Source organism: Cyprinodon tularosa, unplaced genomic scaffold (genome assembly GCF_016077235.1).
Source record: "Cyprinodon tularosa strain WSP-4 unplaced genomic scaffold, ASM1607723v1 ctg9, whole genome shotgun sequence".
Classification (NCBI taxonomy): domain Eukaryota; kingdom Metazoa; phylum Chordata; class Actinopteri; order Cyprinodontiformes; family Cyprinodontidae; genus Cyprinodon; species Cyprinodon tularosa.
Genome location: NW_024039673.1, coordinates 1104804 through 1124254, shown reverse-complemented (window position 1 = coordinate 1124254; position 19451 = coordinate 1104804). Strand labels below are relative to the sequence as shown.

The 19451-nt window shown below is 40.0% G+C and overlaps 1 protein-coding gene across 2 annotated transcripts; it reads left to right on the top strand.

Moving 5' to 3' along the window:
* Positions 1-545: 545 nt before the first annotated feature.
* Positions 546-5959, top strand: si:dkey-175g6.2 (DNA ligase 1). 2 transcript variants are annotated; one of them, XM_038273999.1, is made up of 3 exons: positions 546-799; positions 2680-4050; positions 4099-5959. In XM_038273999.1, exons 2-3 carry the CDS (start codon positions 2709-2711, stop codon positions 4674-4676), a joined length of 1920 nt encoding a protein of 639 aa, XP_038129927.1. In that variant the 5' UTR covers positions 546-799; positions 2680-2708; the 3' UTR covers positions 4677-5959. The 2 variants fall into 2 exon arrangements, with proteins under 2 accessions (XP_038129927.1, XP_038129926.1); XM_038273998.1 differs by having other exon boundaries at positions 2680-5959.
* Positions 5960-19451: the final 13492 nt, after the last annotated feature.

Sequence of the window (19451 nt, the reverse complement as noted above, 5' to 3'; positions counted from 1 at the left end):
CTAAGTGAAGTGCTAATATAATTCTGAGTATTGCATAAAAATCATACATAAAGAGCTCCCACAGCCAGGCAGGGGGGGCATGACAACCAAAGAGAAATGGGCCACCACCGACAAAGAATAGAAGAGAAATGAGTCTGCACCACTCCTGTGTTTGAAGCTGACCGATGCAAGACTATCTCACGAAATGACCCTGAATTCTACTCTGTGAACCAAGTGAACCCCTCTGTGTTTTTATATTTCCCATCTCCTAGAAGTTAATCAATCCACGCAAGATGCAACACGCTAATCTTCAAGCGTGCAAGAAAGAAAACCAGCCCTTCAGCAGCTCCATCACAACATTTTTTTCCTTTTTCATTCAGGAAAGTACTATTTCATTCATGCCATTTCCGTTCATTCATCAGCTCGGGCCAGCCTAGACTCACACTGCTATCTCCCCACCAACATTCTTATCAATGGGGGTGACGTCAGAAGCGCCTGCAGATGGGGGTGGGGGTTGCATGGGGGGTGTCACGTGGTCCAGCGAAGGGTTATATACGATAAAGTTGCGCTGACCGTGGTGCTGAAAACATTCACCCAAATGCACACCAGCACCAGTGCCGCTGCGGTATAAACAAACCTTCAAAACTAAACAAAGAATCCCTGATTAAGATTTGTTTTTTATTGATGTTTGTCGCAAGCTGAACAGAGAAGGAGGGGAAACTGAAGTTCTTTCAGGCGGTCCTCTATTCATGATAATAATCTTGGCTTGTTTTGGCTTTGCGAGTTTCACCGCTTCCCCAGCCCCCCTGCGGGACTCCAGGTAAGTGGAGCAAACTCTCATCTTTTTTCCAAAGCTAGGCATTCTGACCAAACAGAACAGGGCTGGGTGTTTTTTTTTTTTTTTTTTTTACCCTTTTTTCCCCCGCAGAAACAATTTCAAGAATGTGAGAAAAATAAAAATAGGATCGAGGCTTTCCATTTGGTGCATGATTAATTAATTCATAACTTCATAGAAAATTGCAGTTTTACTGGTAAATATTTTTTTGAGACACGGGTAATGAACCTTGTTTAACTAAGAAGATAATAAAATCTTAAAATATTTAAAAACCTTTTGGTTCATAAATTTAAGCCGTTTAAAACGTGTATTTTTTCATGCTTGAAACGTAGTTCTAATTGTTAACAATACCACGTTTTGTAGGAAAAACGATGTTTTATGTCTTTCTTTATTTTGAGGTTTAAAAAGTACAAACTGAATACACAATAAAAAAATTAAAAAAGGAAACATTTTAGGAATGTTTTTTTGTTCCGAGAAGGCAGTGGAGCATTTAACCGCTTTGTGTCTGCAATTGTGTTCGGGAAATACATTTATACAGCAGATTTCTGTTGCTTTGAAATTTTGAAAATGTTTGACGCGACAAAAAAAAAAAAAAAAAAAAAAAAAAAAGAACAAAACAAACAAAAATGCTTGCACTTTTATTATAAAACCATTTTTAAACAATTAAAAATAAATGGCTAATAATTTCTAAATTAAGTGATTTAAGCATTTATGTTGGACCATTTGATTAAGCCAACTTAGATTGTTTCGTTTCTGTTCGTTTTACTAGATAAGAAGGGATGCAAATTTAGATTCGGGCACCCTCGCCCCGACATTTTTGCGCTCGTCTGCATTCCGCCGTAACGGCTGCCGCCTCTGGAGAGATGTATCATACAAAGGACAAAAGCCACTTATCTCTACTGGCCGATTCATTTTCTGTGAATAATGGAAAGAAAATCTTTTTCTTTTTTTTTCTTTTTCTTTTTTTTTACAAATCCAGCTTTATTTGCACCGAACGTGAGGAGACCGGAGCGTTAAACGCCGCCCAACGTTTCCAAAAGGTTTTACGCGTGACTTGCCTGCGCTTGCCATCTTTAAACCCATAGTCGTGCCAAATCGCTTTGACGCACGGGGAAAAAAAGCCAAAATAACGGGGGAAAGAGTTTGTTTTCTCCGACTGTATTTTAAAGATAGAGTTTGTTAAAATGGGATGTACCTGCATCATGGTCGTGTTGACTTGGAAAAAAGGGTGAGAATTTTCTTTTTCCTTAAACACGAGTTGTTTATTGTCCTGTAAATGATTACTACTGGAGAGCTATGCTCCCTTAAATCTCGCCCGGCATTATACGAAGGAGAAAGATTCCTTTTAAATATCTTAATCAGCATCTGCTTAAGGTGACGATTAGGCAAGCGACGGAAAAAAAAGGCCAAACTACTCATGTGGATCACTTATTTCCTATATAAATACGCTCTAATTCAAATAAAAAAGTTCCAATCCTCTATATAAGGAATCATTTTAGTTAAAGGGTTAAAAATTTAGCTGTTAAAAGCGTATTATTGAAACTAAAACATTTTTTTCTGTAAAATAAATTCTGCTTTCATAGATAATTTATGTTTATTCTAAAATGTATATAAAAATGTAAGACTAAGACTGATCGTTTTTTGTTATAGAACAAATGCACATTATAGGATTTAATATCCGTCTACAAATGAAAGAAATGCAAATTATTAGAGATTTCCATGCATTTAATTAAAAAAGAGAAGTGATCCTGTTATTTTGATGATCCCATATCCATTGAAATTCCTACATCAGTCTCCATGCGAAGAGGTTCTCATGTGTTTTTCTCTTCTTCTTCTTCTTCTGCTTCTTCTTCCCTTTCTTTCAGGTGCTTCACCTCCCTCCTGACTGTCCTGCATGGTCATGACCTGTCAAAATTCCCCTTTCACAGCTCGCCTTATCCTATTGGTCCTGCTCACTGTCACTCCACGCCTAGCCAGCTCTGCCCCAGTGTGGGACGAGAAAGGGGAGGGAGGGGTGCAGGGGCGCACACGGACAGACCACAAAGAGGACAGTTCGGGCCCCATCCTCTCAGCCCCCCAGCCCCAGATTTTGCCTGACCCATTTGAAGGATTGCAAGATCGAGGCCGTAGTCCTGGTCAAGATAAATATTTAGATAAAGCCAGTGACCCCGAGCAGGTGCTTGCTGTTCTTTTGGAGTCTCTGGACCACCCAGGGGATGGCAAAATCCTTACCAGCAGAAACAGAGACTGGAAGGAGGAGGATAAGGGTCGGAAGCTGCCCTCTGCTGAATCTGTGCAGGGTGGTGAGATAAGAGAAACAGAGCAGACAGAAGGGGAGAGGGGGAAGGAAGACGACAATGATAAGGGGGAGGCTGATAAGGCAATTGAAAAGGTAATTTTAGGCCATTTGGCAGTTGTTCAGGCAGATGAGATGAAAGAAAAGGAGGAGGAGCAAAGTGCAACTAAGGAAGAACGAAAAAATGAAGAAGAGGAACAAGAAGAGGGAAATAATTTAGATGAACTCATAGACAAAGTCAAATCTGCATCCACCTCAGACGTGGATGATCCCTCATTGGAGCGCAAAATCCGAGGCTACTTCCAAAACATAGACTTGGGTCTGCAAGACAATGAGATCCTGCCTCCTTTGAAGGGCTACAAGGCATACAACACTCAGCTCGCTCGAGCTGGGAAGAAGCAGCACTGGCAGGACAACATGTCTAGCAATAGACCTGTAAAGGGGGGGAATTTCATGGACGACTTTGATGAGGGAGGCGAAGAAATAGAGGAGGAGGTAGAGGAGGAGGAGGAGAGCCTCTCCCACATGGAAGAAGAAGCGAGGGCGCGTGCAGAGAAGCAGGAGATTCTCCGGCAGCAGGAGGAGGCGGAGAAAGCTAGGGAGGAAGAGCAGAGGCTCGCTGACATCGCCTCCGACATGCTGCTGCAGTACATGGGCAGGAAGCAGCAGTCCTTCATGAAGCCACGACAGAAGAGCAGCAACACCGCCGAGGACAAGAGGTCAGAAGAGGTCCTACCCGACGAAGACGACCTGGACCAGCAAATGATTGATAGGCTGATTGAAATCAGCAGCAAGCTCCACCTCCCTGCCGACGACGTGATTGAGATCATAAGCGATGTGGAGGAGAAAAAGAAGAAAAGGAAAGAGTTGCAGCAGCAGCCAATCAACAGTAATCCAGTCATTCCTCGCTTTAGGCCTCTGGTGCCTCCTCCTCTTGCCACCCCACCCATTTACCACTACACAGCTTCAAAAAATCCCAAGAAAGCTCCTTATAAGCACAATAAATCCAACAAGAAATGGCACAAAGACAAAATCAAGTCATACAAGCAGGACTATTGGTATAAGCCACAGAAGCAGCTTGACTACTGGTATAAACCTCAGAAACAGTTTTTAGCCTTCCCATCCTATCCCTACTACCAAAAGCCATATCGAGCCTACTACCCAGTTTACTTCCCATATCCTAAAGCACAGTACTATGGCAAGTCATCCCCTTCCCGAGACCAGTCTTTTGGCCCCCAAGAACTCGATCTCCAGCCCCCAAGGCGCAGGCACAGGGGTGGCGGTAAGAACTTGGCGGGACAGGGCTGGAGGCAGCAGCCACCACCACGCCTATCTCTCACTCCTTATATCTCTAACTATATCCTTCCTCACCCACGGACCTACCAGCCTCTGCCTCCCCCCAAACCAGTGATTGCCCCCAGAAGGGGGAGGAGACCACCTTACTACTACCCACAGGTCACCCAAGTAGATGACTATGAGGAAGATGGGCTGGTGCCTCAGCTGGACAGTGAGGAGGAGCTGGAGAACTTTATCGAGAGGATCTACATGAAGCGCAGAATGTATTGAGAGACTCTTTTGGACATTGTCAGATCAGAGGGACTGAAGGAGGGCCAAGTTTGAAGAAAATTAGCAAAGTATAATACGAAGGACTGAGAGGAGTTACATTTGGAGCCTGTGGTCATTTTCAGTGGTTGGAAAGTTAAAAAATTTGATTTCTGTTGTTCTTCACTTTAAGTTTATTCAGTTTTCAGTCGGGGAGAAGATAAAGAAATTCATCTCCCTGTGACCATTTCAGCCTCTTGATGGGTTTACATAAAAAAAAAAAAAAACAGAACATACTGCAGTGTATGTCTGCCTCCATTCAGGTCAATCTCTGATGTTTTCTTGTATATTTCAGAGAATTATTGAGCGCACATTCACAAAGATTAACACTCTGACAGACACACACACACATACAGAGGCATGCATACACATGCATCCATGACACATTTACATGCACACTTTAAAAAATATGTTTACAGCATCACTTGGTATCTTCTTTTTGTATCTTTTTGTCACATTACAAAGGAAAAACAGATCAACAACTTAAACAAACATGAAAATGAAAGTATATTTTTGTTGTATTTGATGTGTTTAAATGCCTTTCTTATGCCAGATTGGATTAACTTTAATCAGCTATACATATTTAAGTTTGATTTCAAGATTGAGATTATTTGCCTTACCAATGCCATGGTTCTATAAGGGATATTTCACATTGCTTATGAAATAATTCACATATGATCCTGATGTAGAAACCCTGTGGACTCCAAAAGCACAAACTTAAAGAGTAAACACTTCCAACATGGTGGACCAGGGGTTTTTAACTGTTCTGGGATCTAGTTTTATTTTTTCAACACACATATGGTAGTTTTATGTATGCCTTAACTTATTGTTGTCATCAGAAGCCCTTTTACTTCTTGTGTAAATTTTTGTTTCTACAACATCCCTGGATTTCCTTTTCTTTAAAAAAAAAAATACTTGAAATCACACTATGTGTTTTGCAGCCTTTAATTGCAGATGTTTCCACCAAGAGGCTACAAATATTTTGTTGATTTTTCAGGAGATATTCATCGAAAAGCTTCAGTCCAGGGAGTCAGGGATTGTGCGTAAGCCGTTAAATGCACGTCTTTCTACTTGCATCTTAAAAAATGAACAAAAAAAATGAACAAAAAAAGAGGAAAAAAACAGTATGGAGAGTTCAAAATGGTTGTTTTCTCTAAATAAACTGTGAACCTAAAAAAAAAAAAGAAAAATCAAAGGAAAGAGGGCCACTGTGTGCACAGTGAAGCCATCTGTCTTGTAAAAGGAGAGTGTTGTTGTTGATGTCACCTTTAGCATTGTAAGATGTACAGTGTGAAATAAATTTGCCTGTGCAATGTGTAAATAACAGCATGATGATTACTAGTTTTGCTATATGATAAAAAAAATAAAAGCAATTATTTTATTAAAGTTCAGTTTTTTAATGGCTTTTTGGAGAGTGCTGTATTGTCTGAATTCAGCAACAAGAAAAAAAAACAAAAAACAAAAAAAAAACCAAGCTAAATAGGACAAAAAGAAGATCACAATCAGCTGAAGCTTAACAACAGCACGACTCATGTCAAAGCAGTGTCAGTATGGAGACAAAGCAAAATCTTTTAAAAAGAGTTTGTTATATTCACAAAAGAAAAAGAAATTCACATGAATGGAGATGAGAAAGGAAGAAAAAAGTATGGTAGAAATAAAGAGGGGAGGACGAAGGGGAAATGGTAACTGCAGTGATTGATGAGTCACATGATTGGTGGATGAGTCATCCATCTGTACAGTTTACTGCGCAGGACCACACACACCGCCGCCCCCAAACCGCACAATCACACCCACACACTCACACACATATTCTCTTTGAGATGTATAGTAATTCAGCTGCTGGCATTCCAGATAAAGATTGAGTCATGTTCGCTTCAGCTTAAAGCCTGCAAGTCGGCCAGTAGAAAAAGGTGTTTGGCAGATGGGTTTTGCCATATCTTGTTTTCACACCTCCCCCTCGCTCACATCAAACACACAATGTGCCCTTCTGCTGTACTTCCTCGAGTTGCCTACCGGTTTGCTGCTTGTTTGGCATCAAAACAAACTTTATGGATGCTGTCAACAGAACAAACACTAACCATGATTAGCAGGCTTTCAATATGGTGAACATCAGATGTTAATCCTCCAGCTTGCTCACATTTGGTTTGAAATTGCCTTCTATCTTTCTTTGGTTCTGTTATTCCAAAAATGCAATACAAACCCTCAGTTAAACTCAAGAACATGTAATAGACAAAATACGTACATTGATTTGGGACCGTTTTTCAGGACCACTGATAAAAGCCAGAAAGATTTGTTGGAATCTGGGAGAGAGCACCAAGTTTATTTGGCTCAGCTTCAAAACAATAAAAGGTACTGGTTATTGTTCCCTAATGTGTATTTATAAACAAACCAAGCTTAAACACAAAGAAAATATATATATAATATATTGTGGCATCAAACTGTAACTCTTTGTTATTAATAATGTAAGCTCACCAGTTCCTTTGTTTTATATATATATATATATATATATATATATATATATATATATATATATATATATATATATATATATATATATATATATATATATATATATATATATTAATTTTGAATATTAAAAACAATTTCAGTTTATTTATTCCATTAATGTTGAGTAATAATTTTAGATCTATGATCTGGGTTCATACAGTTCAATTGTGACTTGGGGCAGCTCTGTATTACATGTGTAATACATTTAACAGTGCTTCATTTAGGGTCGGCCCTACTGTCAGTACTTTTGTTTAGCCTCATTTTGCACAGCAGTTGCTCTTTTCCTTCAACATTTCCCCCAAAAAAAGGAATTCTTGACCAACACTTTCTAAATTATCTGTCTTAATCTTCCAAGTTCCCCAATTTTTTTCTGAGGCTGTCTATGGTGGCCAACAGGTGCAAACATGCAGCAAACGACAAAACGATCTGCAGACACATGTATGATGCATGCACATTCAACACTAAAAACACTAAACAACAAAGCAAAATCTATATGTGCATCATCGTGGTAGATTATCATTGTTTGCTGCGAGTTTGCACCTGTCGCCACCATATCTTCCCCTGTCAGAATAAGTGTTTTACTCGAACTGAGCAAAGTTCTGACCACAACTTAGAAGGAGCAATGAGTGGAAGAATATTAGTAATATAAAACAAAAAACACTATGGTAATGCACAAGAAGACAACTGTTCATTCATGAAGGGAGATAAAGTAAATAACCTACATTATATATAGCGCAAGGGACAACAACAACAGATATACTCGAGGATAAGTGGAGAAGAGCATGGAATGCAGGTGAGTAAACCATTGAATAATGTGAAGTAGCTAAAGTACATGTAGTGCAGAGAGACTGAAATGTACTCCTAATTAGATATTACTGGTACACTAAATAACATAAAAAATAAGATACACAGAAGCTATTTAACCACACTGCAAAACATATCAGATATCTAAGAAAACAAAAATATCATGCCAGGAAAAGACAGACCCTAAGCATAAACTAAGAAACAAAACACTGAATTAAGAGCTAATATCAAAAGCTCTTAGATAAACTGAACACATAAATGGCTTAAGCAAGCAATACCTTTTCTAACACACTTAATAAAATGTTGTAAACAAAAAAGAAAGCCAAAATAAAAACATGGAAAACTTAACAATTATGTTATTCAGGATTCTGAATCCAACCTGCTTGGAGTCTTATTTCTTATGGTGTAGCTGATAGGAAATCTAAACAGATGATTTTGTAATTTATAGTGTTGACTAACTGCACTGCTGGAATACTTTACATTTGAACAGTTTTCTTTTAAGCTATATATTTTCTCCATGAGGCTGCCAGTCACAAATCTTTAGTTAGCTAAAGGTTAGCACATACAGAGTCAGTCACAACAGAATGACAAATGGAGCCAAAATCTCTGTGGTTATTCCTGTACAAGTTGTGGGTTATTCAGTAATAATTGTAATAATTAAAGTTCTCTTAATTAACCACATTTCCCCCATCCGACAGACACAAAAAACACAGAGGGAGAAATGGAGGGAGGAATGAGGAGCAGGGTGGGGTGGGGGTGTCATAGGTAAAACTATTCACAGAACTACACTTAGACTAAATCCCTCTCTCAGTGCAACAGTGAAGAGGCAGATATTCCTAATATGTTTTTCAGCTAATTTGGTGCTATACCAGCTTTGATTCATTCACCAGCTGTGAACAAATGATTTGACAGTGTATTCTTTCATTGTTTAGTTGATCATATTTAGTTTTTCTCTTAATGAAACAATTTATATATATTTTTTACTTATTCCTACAAGCTGGAGAAACACAATGCATAGATGTCTAGCCAGTCCAAGGCAAAATTACACTAAGCAGCTGCCTGGGTCTACCACACCAGCAGGTGGCCTAAGTACAGGCCTTGAAAGAATTACTAAGAAAAAAGAAAAGGTTTCTGGTTATTTTGCCATTTTGCACTCTTGGTTCTTTTGTGCTTAACTTTGTGTACCAAATTGAGTCTTCCATAGGGTGTTTTGTGGACCAAGCAGGTGACAAACCAGGTTTGTCAACCAACAACATCATGTTTTGTTTGATCCATTCATTGTTCTCTATAAAAAGGTGGTTCTATAACCCAAATTAGATGATGCACTATGACTTAGACTTAGAGGGATTTTATTTTGTCATTTTATACACACAAGTGTAAACAAAAAGACATTTGGTTCAGTGGAGCTCCCTAGCCTATTTCATGTTTGCAGTGCAGATAAGAAAGCAGTGATAAAAACATTGAGATGAAAAAAATGATGTAAACATATGACTGTATAGTTACAGTTCCAACATTTCAGTTTTTCTTTTGTTTTTTTTTTTTTTGTTTTTAACCCATTTTACATAACATTTAGCAGTCCAATGGCAGTGGGGAAGAAACTGTTACGGAATCTGCTGGACCTGCATCGGATGCTTTGAAGTCTCTTTCCAGAGGCCAGCAGGGAGAACAGTCCATGTTGGGGTGTGAGGGGTCATTTATGATGTTACGGACTCAGGACACGCAGCGCTTGGATTAAATGTCTTTAATGGAGGGAAGAGGAGCCCCGATGATCCTCCTGGCTGTTCTTCCCACTCTTCTCACCTTTTTCCAGTCTGAGACGCAACAGCATCCACACCACACAGTGAGACAGATGGTCAGAACACTCTCTATACTGCTTCTGTAGAAGGTGGTGAGGATGGGTGGGGGCCCACCACAGTGGTGTCATCTGCAAACTTCACAATGTGATTGTAGTTGAACCTGGGGACACAGTCATGTGTCATCAGAGTGAACAGCAGGGGGCTCAGGACGCAGCCCTGAGGGGAGCCTGTGCTTAGGATGATGACATCAGAGGTTTCTGTCCGACCCGGACTGACTGAGGTCAGTTAGTGAGGAACTCTAGCAGCCAATTACAGAGGGGTGTATTGAAGCTCAGCTATTCCAGTTTGTGCTGTGGATGATGGCGTTGAAAGCTGAACTGAAGTCCAGGATGAAACCTGTAAGAAATCAGAAATACTTGATTAACTATCCAATTGATTGAAATCAGACATTTCATAATTTCTATAGGAATAAAATCCAACAAGGAACTCTCACTAAAAACATTTAAAACTTTGATGCAATGTGGTTTACTTGAATTCTAGAGGAGTTACGTTGCATGGTCTTTGGGTCCAACACTTTTAAAGGTTGTGTATAAAGAGAGACTACCCTTTTCATTGCTCACTGGTTAGGCTGGGCCCAAACAGTGATACAGTATAGGTAATTGGATAAAATGATAGCATAAAAGTATAGTTATGTTCTCCTCGCTGCAATGTACCAATTGCAACTATACAACTAGCTAAACTCCTCCTTATAAATGAGGACATGAGTCATAGTACGCTCCAGTTGCTCTTTACTGTGGCTCTCTTCTTCTAATTACAAAGTCAGAGTGCTTGAATGGGAGAGGAGACCTCTTCTGTAGACCTCTTTGTCCATTAGTTTCAAAAAGATATCATCTTTGATAGAAGGCGCTAGTTTGTTCTTGTGTTCAGTGTGGCTGAAAACCTTCTGGCCCAATATTTCTTCCTCAAACTTTCTTTTCTCTGAAGTCCTCTCTCTGACCTTTTTCTTGGTGAGCCTTTTCTTTGATTTGCAAGAAGTTTGTACAGGGCTCGAGTAGGGAGGGCCGGCCGCTGTCAAGCACAGTTGTCCTAAAGGCAAGCAGACTTCTACAACCAGCACCCATCCTAGGCCTAGGTATTTGGCAAAGGGGACATTGTGGGGACCATTGACTTTTTCATTAAATTAAGGGACTCTAATTATGTCCCTGCCAAGTAAAAAGAGGATTTTGGCTTTTGGTTCAACCTCTGGGTTATGCTCTGCTACCTTGACGAGGTTTTGATGATGGCAAGCTGCATTAGGGGTTGGGATTTAAGAACAGTTGTCAGGTATGTCATTGCACTCAATGAGGGGTGGGAGGGGAATTGTGGCTTTTCCGTCAAGTGACTTGATTACCACACTTTTGGCCCTACGTCTACATGTTTTGACTACACCAGAGCATGTCTTCAAATAGAAAGAGTACAGTTTGCACGCAATGTTAAACAGCTCGAAAAGCTGAGTGCGAATTCAAGACGTGTTCTATCTGCCTCTGCTTTATCCGTATTAATGAACTAGTTGATGTAGATGAACATGAACTTCTGTTATTGGCCACAGAAATTGTGTTGCTTTGTTCAGCTTCCATCTTGCCACGATGTACAATGGCAGCTTTTTCAACATCTTTTCACTATGTGTCCTCGCTGCAATGTACCATTTGCAGCTATACGACTAGCTAATCTCCTCCTTATAAATGAAGAGTTGAGTCACAGAGAGCTCCAGTTGCTCTTTATTGTGGTTCTTCGTATTACAAAGTCAGAGTGAAAACTGTAACAGAAAAATACAAAAAAGACCATTTGACTCTGAACGCTGCTTTTCCCTTATGTAAATAAACATAACGTAACAGGAAAGCAGAAGAAAAGCGAACTCAGCTCCCTCCTTGAACTTCCGTCCTGACAGAAAAAGAAAAAAACCTGAAACTCGGCATGCTAGTGTAAAAACTGCCTCTTTTAAGTCCGCTAAGATTAATGCCTAAAAGGCAACACAATAATTTAGCAACATTTATATGGAGACAAGATCTTATTAGGTGAAAACAATTGAAATTTGTCCTGATAGTTTTTGTGATTTCCATCATATGCGTCATGAAGGACACAGTATACAGTCGAGAAAGACAGCAGGAAGTTTCACAACGTTAATTAACATAAACACTGACAGACAGGAATGCAGAGCTGTGGATCTGCTGATATGCAGCGACAGCGGGGGGAGGCAGGGCAACACCCATCACTGGCACTCTGGTTTGGGGTAAGTGGCCACAGGTACACTATATTGCCAAAAGTATTTGCTCACCCATCCAAATTATTGGAATCAGGTGTTCCAATCACTTCCATGGCCACAGGTGTATAAATTCAAGCACCTAGGCATGCAGACTGTTTTTACAAACATTTGTGAAAGAATGGGTCGCTCTCAGGAGCTCAGTGAATTCCAGTGTGGAACTGTGATAGGATGCCACCTGTGCAACAAATCCAGTCGTGAAATTTCCTCGCTCCTAAATATTCCACAGTCAACTGTCAGCTGTATTATAAGAAAATGGAAGTGTTTGGGAACGACAGCAACTCAGCCACGAAGTGGTAGGCCACGTAAACTGACGGAGCGGGGTCAGCGGATGCTGACGCGCATAGTGCGAAGAGGTCGCCAACTTTCTGCAGAGTCAATCACTACAGACCTCCAAACTTCATGTGGCCTTCAGATTAGCTCAAGAACAGTGCGCAGAGAGCTTCGTGGAATGGGTTTCCATGGTCGAGCAGCTGCATCCAAGCCATACATCACCAAGTGCAATGCAAAGCGTCGGATGCGGTGGTGTAAAGCACGCCGCCACTGGACTCTAGAGCAGTGGAGACGCGTTCTCTGGAGTGACGAATCGCGCTTCTCCATCTGGCAATCTGATGGACGGGTCTGGGTTTGGCGGTTGCCAGGAGAACGGTACTTGTCTGACTGCATTGTGCCAAGTGTAAAGTTTGGTGGAGGGGGGATTATGGTGTGGGGTTGTTTTTCAGGAGCTGGGCTTGGCCCCTTAGTTCCAGTGAAAGGAACTCTGAATGCTTCAGCATACCAAGACATTTTGGACAATTCCATGCTCCCAACTTTGTGGGAACAGTTTGGAGCTGGCCCCTTCCTCTTCCAACATGACTGTGCACCAGTGCACAAAGCAAGGTCCATAAAGACATGGATGACAGAGTCTGGTGTGGATGAACTTGACTGGCCTGCACAGAGTCCTGACCTCAACCCGATAGAACACCTTTGGGATGAATTAGAGCGGAGACTGAGAGCCAGGCCTTCTCGTCCAACATCAGTGTGCGACCTCACAAATGCGCTTCTGGAAGAATGGTCAAAAATTCCCATAAACACACTCCTAAACCTTGTGGACAGCCTTCCCAGAAGAGTTGAAGCTGTTCTAGCTGCAAAGGGTGGACCGACGTCATATTGAACCCTATGGATTAGGAACGGGATGTCACTTAAGCTCATATGTGAGTCAAGGCAGGTGAGCAAATACTTTTGGCAATATAGTGTAAGTGACCACAATAATCTGATAGAGGATAACTATCCATGTGAGTCACCTAACTGGTTTAACATTTCAGTCCGTCCTCTCGGGTGAGGCAAGATCCAGTCGATGCACTGCCAACGAGAGGTGGTGCGGAGCTGCCCAGAGTGTCCCCAATGCAGCAGCCTCCGTGAAACAGGCAGAAGTCCGAGCCAGGTCAGGGAAACAGTCCAGAACAGGGACAGTTCTCAGATCCAGGAGCCCAAAACCCAGTCAGAGGTTCCGATAAGATCAGCAACAAACAGATCCAGGGTTCCAGGAATCCACAGATCATTAATGCAGAATCAGAGTTCCTTGAGTCCGGCAGCAAGCTCAGACAGACACACTCAGATGGAGACAGGGTGACTTAGTTGTGGAGAGGCAGAGACATGCCATGGTACCAGGAGAACTGTGGAACTTTTGAACTAGCTCCCTCTTCTACAGCCAAAAAAGGAACAGGGCTCCCTCATAGGATAAAAGCCAGGACTACGGGACTTTAAACTAGCTCCTTCCTGCTGAGCCAAAACTGGAACAGGGCATGCTCAGCTGAGAACACAATCAGAAAGCAACAAAAACCCGCTCTAAACTCTGAAAATCAGCCATGATCTCCTGAAACTGAAATCACAATGTTTCATTATTTTAATGGCCAAGCATTAAGTACCAAGTATCAGGTTTTACACTCATTTGGACTACTGAAATGCAGTTTATGGAGGCAATAGCCAGTGTTGGGAAAGTTCTCTTTCTACGTGAACTAGTTCAAAGTTCAGTTCACACATTTTAAAATGAACTAGTTCAGTTCATAGTTCACAATTCCAAAAAACGAACTAGTTCATAGTTCTTTTTTTTTTTCATATATTGCTCAATTACACCATAGCCTACTGTAGAACCACAGACGGCAATTATTTTATCAGTTGTAACTCTGAAACTGTGCGTCAGATTTCATCTTCATATCCAGTTTTGAATCCTTATCCAACCAGGGTTTACATTAGCATTGAGGGGACAGCATTTCCCCATTGTTGCTTTAATGCTTTGTTGCTGTCCATTCACTTCACACTAGTAGCAGCTGCAGCTTTCACCCCTACAGTATATTCTCAAAAACATCACGAAACATGTGCTGCTTGAATGGTCTTTTTTATGAGGAATTATTAAAAGAAAAATAGGAAAGTAGTCTTTAAGGTGCAAATGTTTTTTTTTATTTTAATAATTTTTTTCCATTTGAAATTCCATTTCAATACATACTAAAAAGGAATCCTGGAAAATTATACCAGGCAGGTTTAACAAACAAGTTACATGGATAGTAAAACCCTCAAGAACAGGGGTCTTCTATGTTTTCCAGACCAAGGACCCCCAAACTGATGGCGAGATGGAGCGGGGACCCCCTAACTATATATATTGTATGAAATTGTGTCCTATAGTCACTCTATTACAGATGGAGTAATGTAAAGAAATTAATTTCTCCCTGGGATTATTAAAGTTTTTCTGATTCTGATTCCTGGTTGTTGTGAAGGAAACGGTGCCCAGCTTGAAAGAGCTCCTGTGTGTCGCTGAATGTGAGCATTGATGACTGAAAGACATCTTCTGCCTCCATTTATCTGTTTACTACAGTGTGTTGATTTCATGTTAATGAGTATTTAAAGACATTTCAATTAGTGGGGGGAAAAAAATGCAGGGGGGGAATATAAAAATATCAACTAACCATGCAGACCCTCATGCAGTACCTCCGTAGACCCCCTAGGGGTCGCGGATCCCCCGTTGAAGACCTCCGCTCAAAAAGATTTTACTAACACAAACTGAGGGACCAGGCTGAGGTAGGAATTTAAGGTTACTGAAGTGCGGATTTTTTTACTGAAAGCCGGCGGGCAAACTTGTTGCCATCATCCTCACCGACCACCTGGTCATAAACCTGTTTTAAGTCGCCTCCATGCTGCTGTGGCTTCCACGCTGCATTTTGTTTTGATGACGCACGCGGCTGTAGCACGACGCTGGTAGCTGGTGTTGCCAGATTGGGTGTTTTTCCCGCTACATATTAAGGCCTGTTTACGGTGTGATTTAGCCGGGGTTTCGCCTGGAGGACTCTATAGAAATCTGGCAACCTATTGAACGGAGCTGAACTGAGAGAGCGTGCCGTTCACAGACACCAGAATGAACGAGTTCACAATAACGTTCATCAGGCAATAATGCAGTACGTTCAGTTCACGTTCGCCCAAAATATGAACGAGTTCATGAACTTTCGTTCAATGAACGCGTTCAGGCACAACACTGGCAATAGCCAACAAACTCTCTCCTGTCTGCAATTAGTCCAAAATGCAGCGGCTCATCTTTTAACCAGAGAACATCAACACATTACATAAATTCTTGCATCTCTGCACTGGCTCCCTCTTGATTTTATAATTTATTTTAAGATTGTAATGTTTGTGTTTAGAGCTTTGAATGGGATGGCTCCTCAAAATATTACCGATCTCCTCCGGACTTACTCTCTGCCACTTACTTTTAGGTCTGAGGGCCATCTTTAGCAAAAGCCAGGCATATGCAATATTTTCAATCATTGCACACAGCTACAGCTCAAACCGTACGATGCAAACACAGAGTTTAACAGTTCCCAGCTCATGATGTATGTTCTCACAATGTGCGGCCCAACGCTCTGATGTGATCTACCTGCTCTCACTGCACGTCTAAAAAAGCACCCGTCAGACTCATTGCAAAGAGATGGCATTGACTCATGAATCTGGAAGAAGATCTGCCTTGCTTGCACATGTGCCGGGCTCGAGGCTCTGGTGAATCGGCTCATAGATGCTCATAGCTCTGCTTCAACAGAAGGATTTGTCCGCGAACACTTCACGACGGCCCACTGAATTTAAAAATGTTTTTTTTTTACTCCCGACCTTACGATACCTGATCGGGAGGTGGTCATGAGCGGCTAATCTCCTCTCTTTCCCCTTGTATACTACACGATGCAGGACACACGATGAGGCTGAAACTTGGCCCGATTGAAACATTTTTTGCACAACTGGAAAATCGCCAGACTTGGGAATACTTTGCCTCTCTGTATACAAACAGCCTCCACAGTAGAGTGTTTTAAGTCTCGTCTTAAGACCCAGTTTTACTCTTTTGGCTTTTAACACTGCATAATTGTGTTGTCCTCTGTGTCCTTTTTATTTATCTATTCATTTTAAACCCTTACTGCTTTCTTGTGTGTTTTTTTTGTTGTTGTTTTTGTTTTTTTGTACAGCACATTGGAAAAAAATGTTGTTAAATGTGTTATATAAATAAAGTGGATTAGATTGGATTTCACTAATGAAGGTATATATTTTTTGAAATAAGTCCTACACATTGGTTAGTTTTATGGAGACAGAAAACTGAATCTTATATGGCGTCTTCTTTTTTTTTTCTTAACAAATTGGATAATTTAAACTGTCTCTCACACAAAACATAGTTTGGCTATTGAAAATGATGGTTCATCTATGCAGTTTCTTTTAAAACATCAAGTCAGTGCTAGCTGATGGTCTTACTGTGTACTGCTTGAAAAGGGCACATTATAACATTTCCCATAATCATGTTATTGTATTATATGCAATTAAAATTACAATTTTAATTCATTTAAATATAGATTAATATTTCTCATCTGTAAGGTCAAGTTACACGCCATGTTACTAATCATTCATGTCTCTCCCAGTGGGTAAACTATAAGTAAAATGTAATTTGAGTATTTCTGAAGGCTTCAAGTCTCCAAGGAAGAAACCTGGTATACATCCAGTTCCTGGCTAATGTGAGTTAAAAAGCACCACAATTTCCCAGTGATGGCCCCAATGATTTTTATGCATAAAAAATGAAAAATAAAAAGCCAAACTTCAACTACTGTCGGGGTGGTTAAGTTAACCTTAACATACAATTCAATCAATTATTCTTTAAAGCCAGTGTACAAATATGAAGCTAAAACTTGACTATATTACAAATGTATTCACACTGAATGACATTACAATATCACAGCGATAAAGTAACTAAATTATAACTATAATGATTGTTCTTTTTTTTGTTGCATGGCAACTAAGAGTACCCATGTCATTTTTTTGCTCAGCAAATGGTGTTATTTATGCATTTTTCTAATGATGGTTTCAGTTTCTCCATGTTGTTGCTGTTTTTTGTGAACACCCTGATGCTGTTGGTATAATAGCAGGTTATAAATGCAATTCAATCTTCATTTGGTAGGCAGTTTATTTGAATAGGTGGGGCATGGGCAAGAATAATCCTAGCAGTTTAGTGAAATAAATAATAGTTTTGTATGCAACCATTTCATCCTCTGGAGTTTATATTTGTTTCTGTAAAATAATCCCTTCTATGTTATGATTTAGCCACTTTGTAGCTGTATACTTTGTGTCATTTTATACTGAAACAATTAAAATTCCTGTTTCTCTGACTGTAACTGGCTGGATGTGCTCTCCCTCTGACATGGGAGTTGGCTTGTTGCTCGTCTGCCTTTTAAAGCTGCTTTTTTCATCTCTGATTCTGTCTCCTTGAACCCCACTCGGCCTCTGCAGATGGTCGCTCACACTGAGCCTGGCTCTGCTGGAGGTTTCTTCCTGTTAAAGGGGAGTTTTCCGTCTCCACTGTCGCTACAAGCATGCTTAGTGTGAGGGATTGCATTCGAGTTAATGAGTCGATGTAATCAACTGGTTTTCCTTAGATAGAAAACTTTGAATCAATTTGACTGTATGATCTCTGGAACAGTAAAGTGCCGTGAGATGACATGTGTTGTGAAATGGTGCTATATAAATAAACTGAGTTTAAAATATGCTTGGTGAGGTTACATATTATAGAACAATTAATGAAGGAATGGCATTTTCAAACAGCCAACTTTGCACACATCTGCTGGATAAATCCAAACCTCTCTTCTAAACTCAAAGCCTCTGTTAACAATTAATTTCAACTTCCCTTAAAATGTTTCCATTTTATTCCAAGCATTGGATGTTGTGCTACTAAGGCTGATTAAGTTAATCTCTACATATATCTTGCTTGTCAGAACTCAAAATAACAACAACAGCAGATATACTCTTATCTTTGACAAAACAACAAGTACATCAAAAATGTGAGTGGGGTATAGTCATGGTTTACACAACATCAAACTATTATGATACCATTCTTGGAGTAAAACTGAAAAACAAAATAGAGGCATTTTACTGTCGTGTTTTCTGACTCCTTGTTTCAATTCTTCACCACACATAAAAACTCTTGAAGACTATTACGATCTAGACCTGCATCATCATTACTTGTCTTCAAAAGACTCAAATCTCTTCGACTGTCCAACAGACTTCCTCTAGGCAGAACTTAACCATTGTTGATGAAAATATTTTTTTGTCATGTTGCTCAACAGTTTCTCCACTCCAGCACACCATTTTATTCTTCAGGATCTGGATTTATAAGGTGTCTTTTAAAGTATGTTTTATTTCTTTCTTTCTTTTTTTTTTATTTTGGTTACCACAAAAAAAAAACTGTGTTGTTTTTCAGATCAACACTGTTAGGAAGGTTAGTAAGGAAACATAATCTGTAGTATTTGATTGCTAGGTAATCTAATAGTGAGGTATCTTCATATAGATAATGAATTTTAAGTAGGCAAAAATAGAAATGATATCCAATGTCGACTTTTTTCAGCCTTACACCCAAGGCCCAGTGGACAATTCCAAAGAAATTTCTGCTAAACTCTGATTCCGTGCTACCGATTCAGTATGAGATATATTTTTGTGTTAAATAAATGCAACACTGACATTTAATAATATATGCATTCACATACATAAATGAAATATTCCATTACATTTTGTAAGCACTGCAGTGAGAAATAAAATTGCCTTACAAAAATGTATTGATTTTTATTTCCACATTTTGAGACATTACAACCACAAATATCAGTGTATCATATTGACTTTTCTGTAACAGGCCAGAAGAAAATTGAAACAAAGTTATTTAAATATTTTTCTTTTAAATCCCACCTAAAAGGCAGAGTGTGCATTTGTAGTCTACACCCCTCATTCAGGTTTGTAGAATCAGTTTTCACTGCAATGATATTATCCAAGGAGATGTCTTCATCAGCTTTT

Excerpts from the sequence above, each read along its gene's own strand:
- si:dkey-175g6.2 (XM_038273998.1), top strand. The coding sequence starts at position 2,709 with ATGGTCATGACCTGTCAAAATTCCCCTTTCACAGCTCGCCTTATCCTA.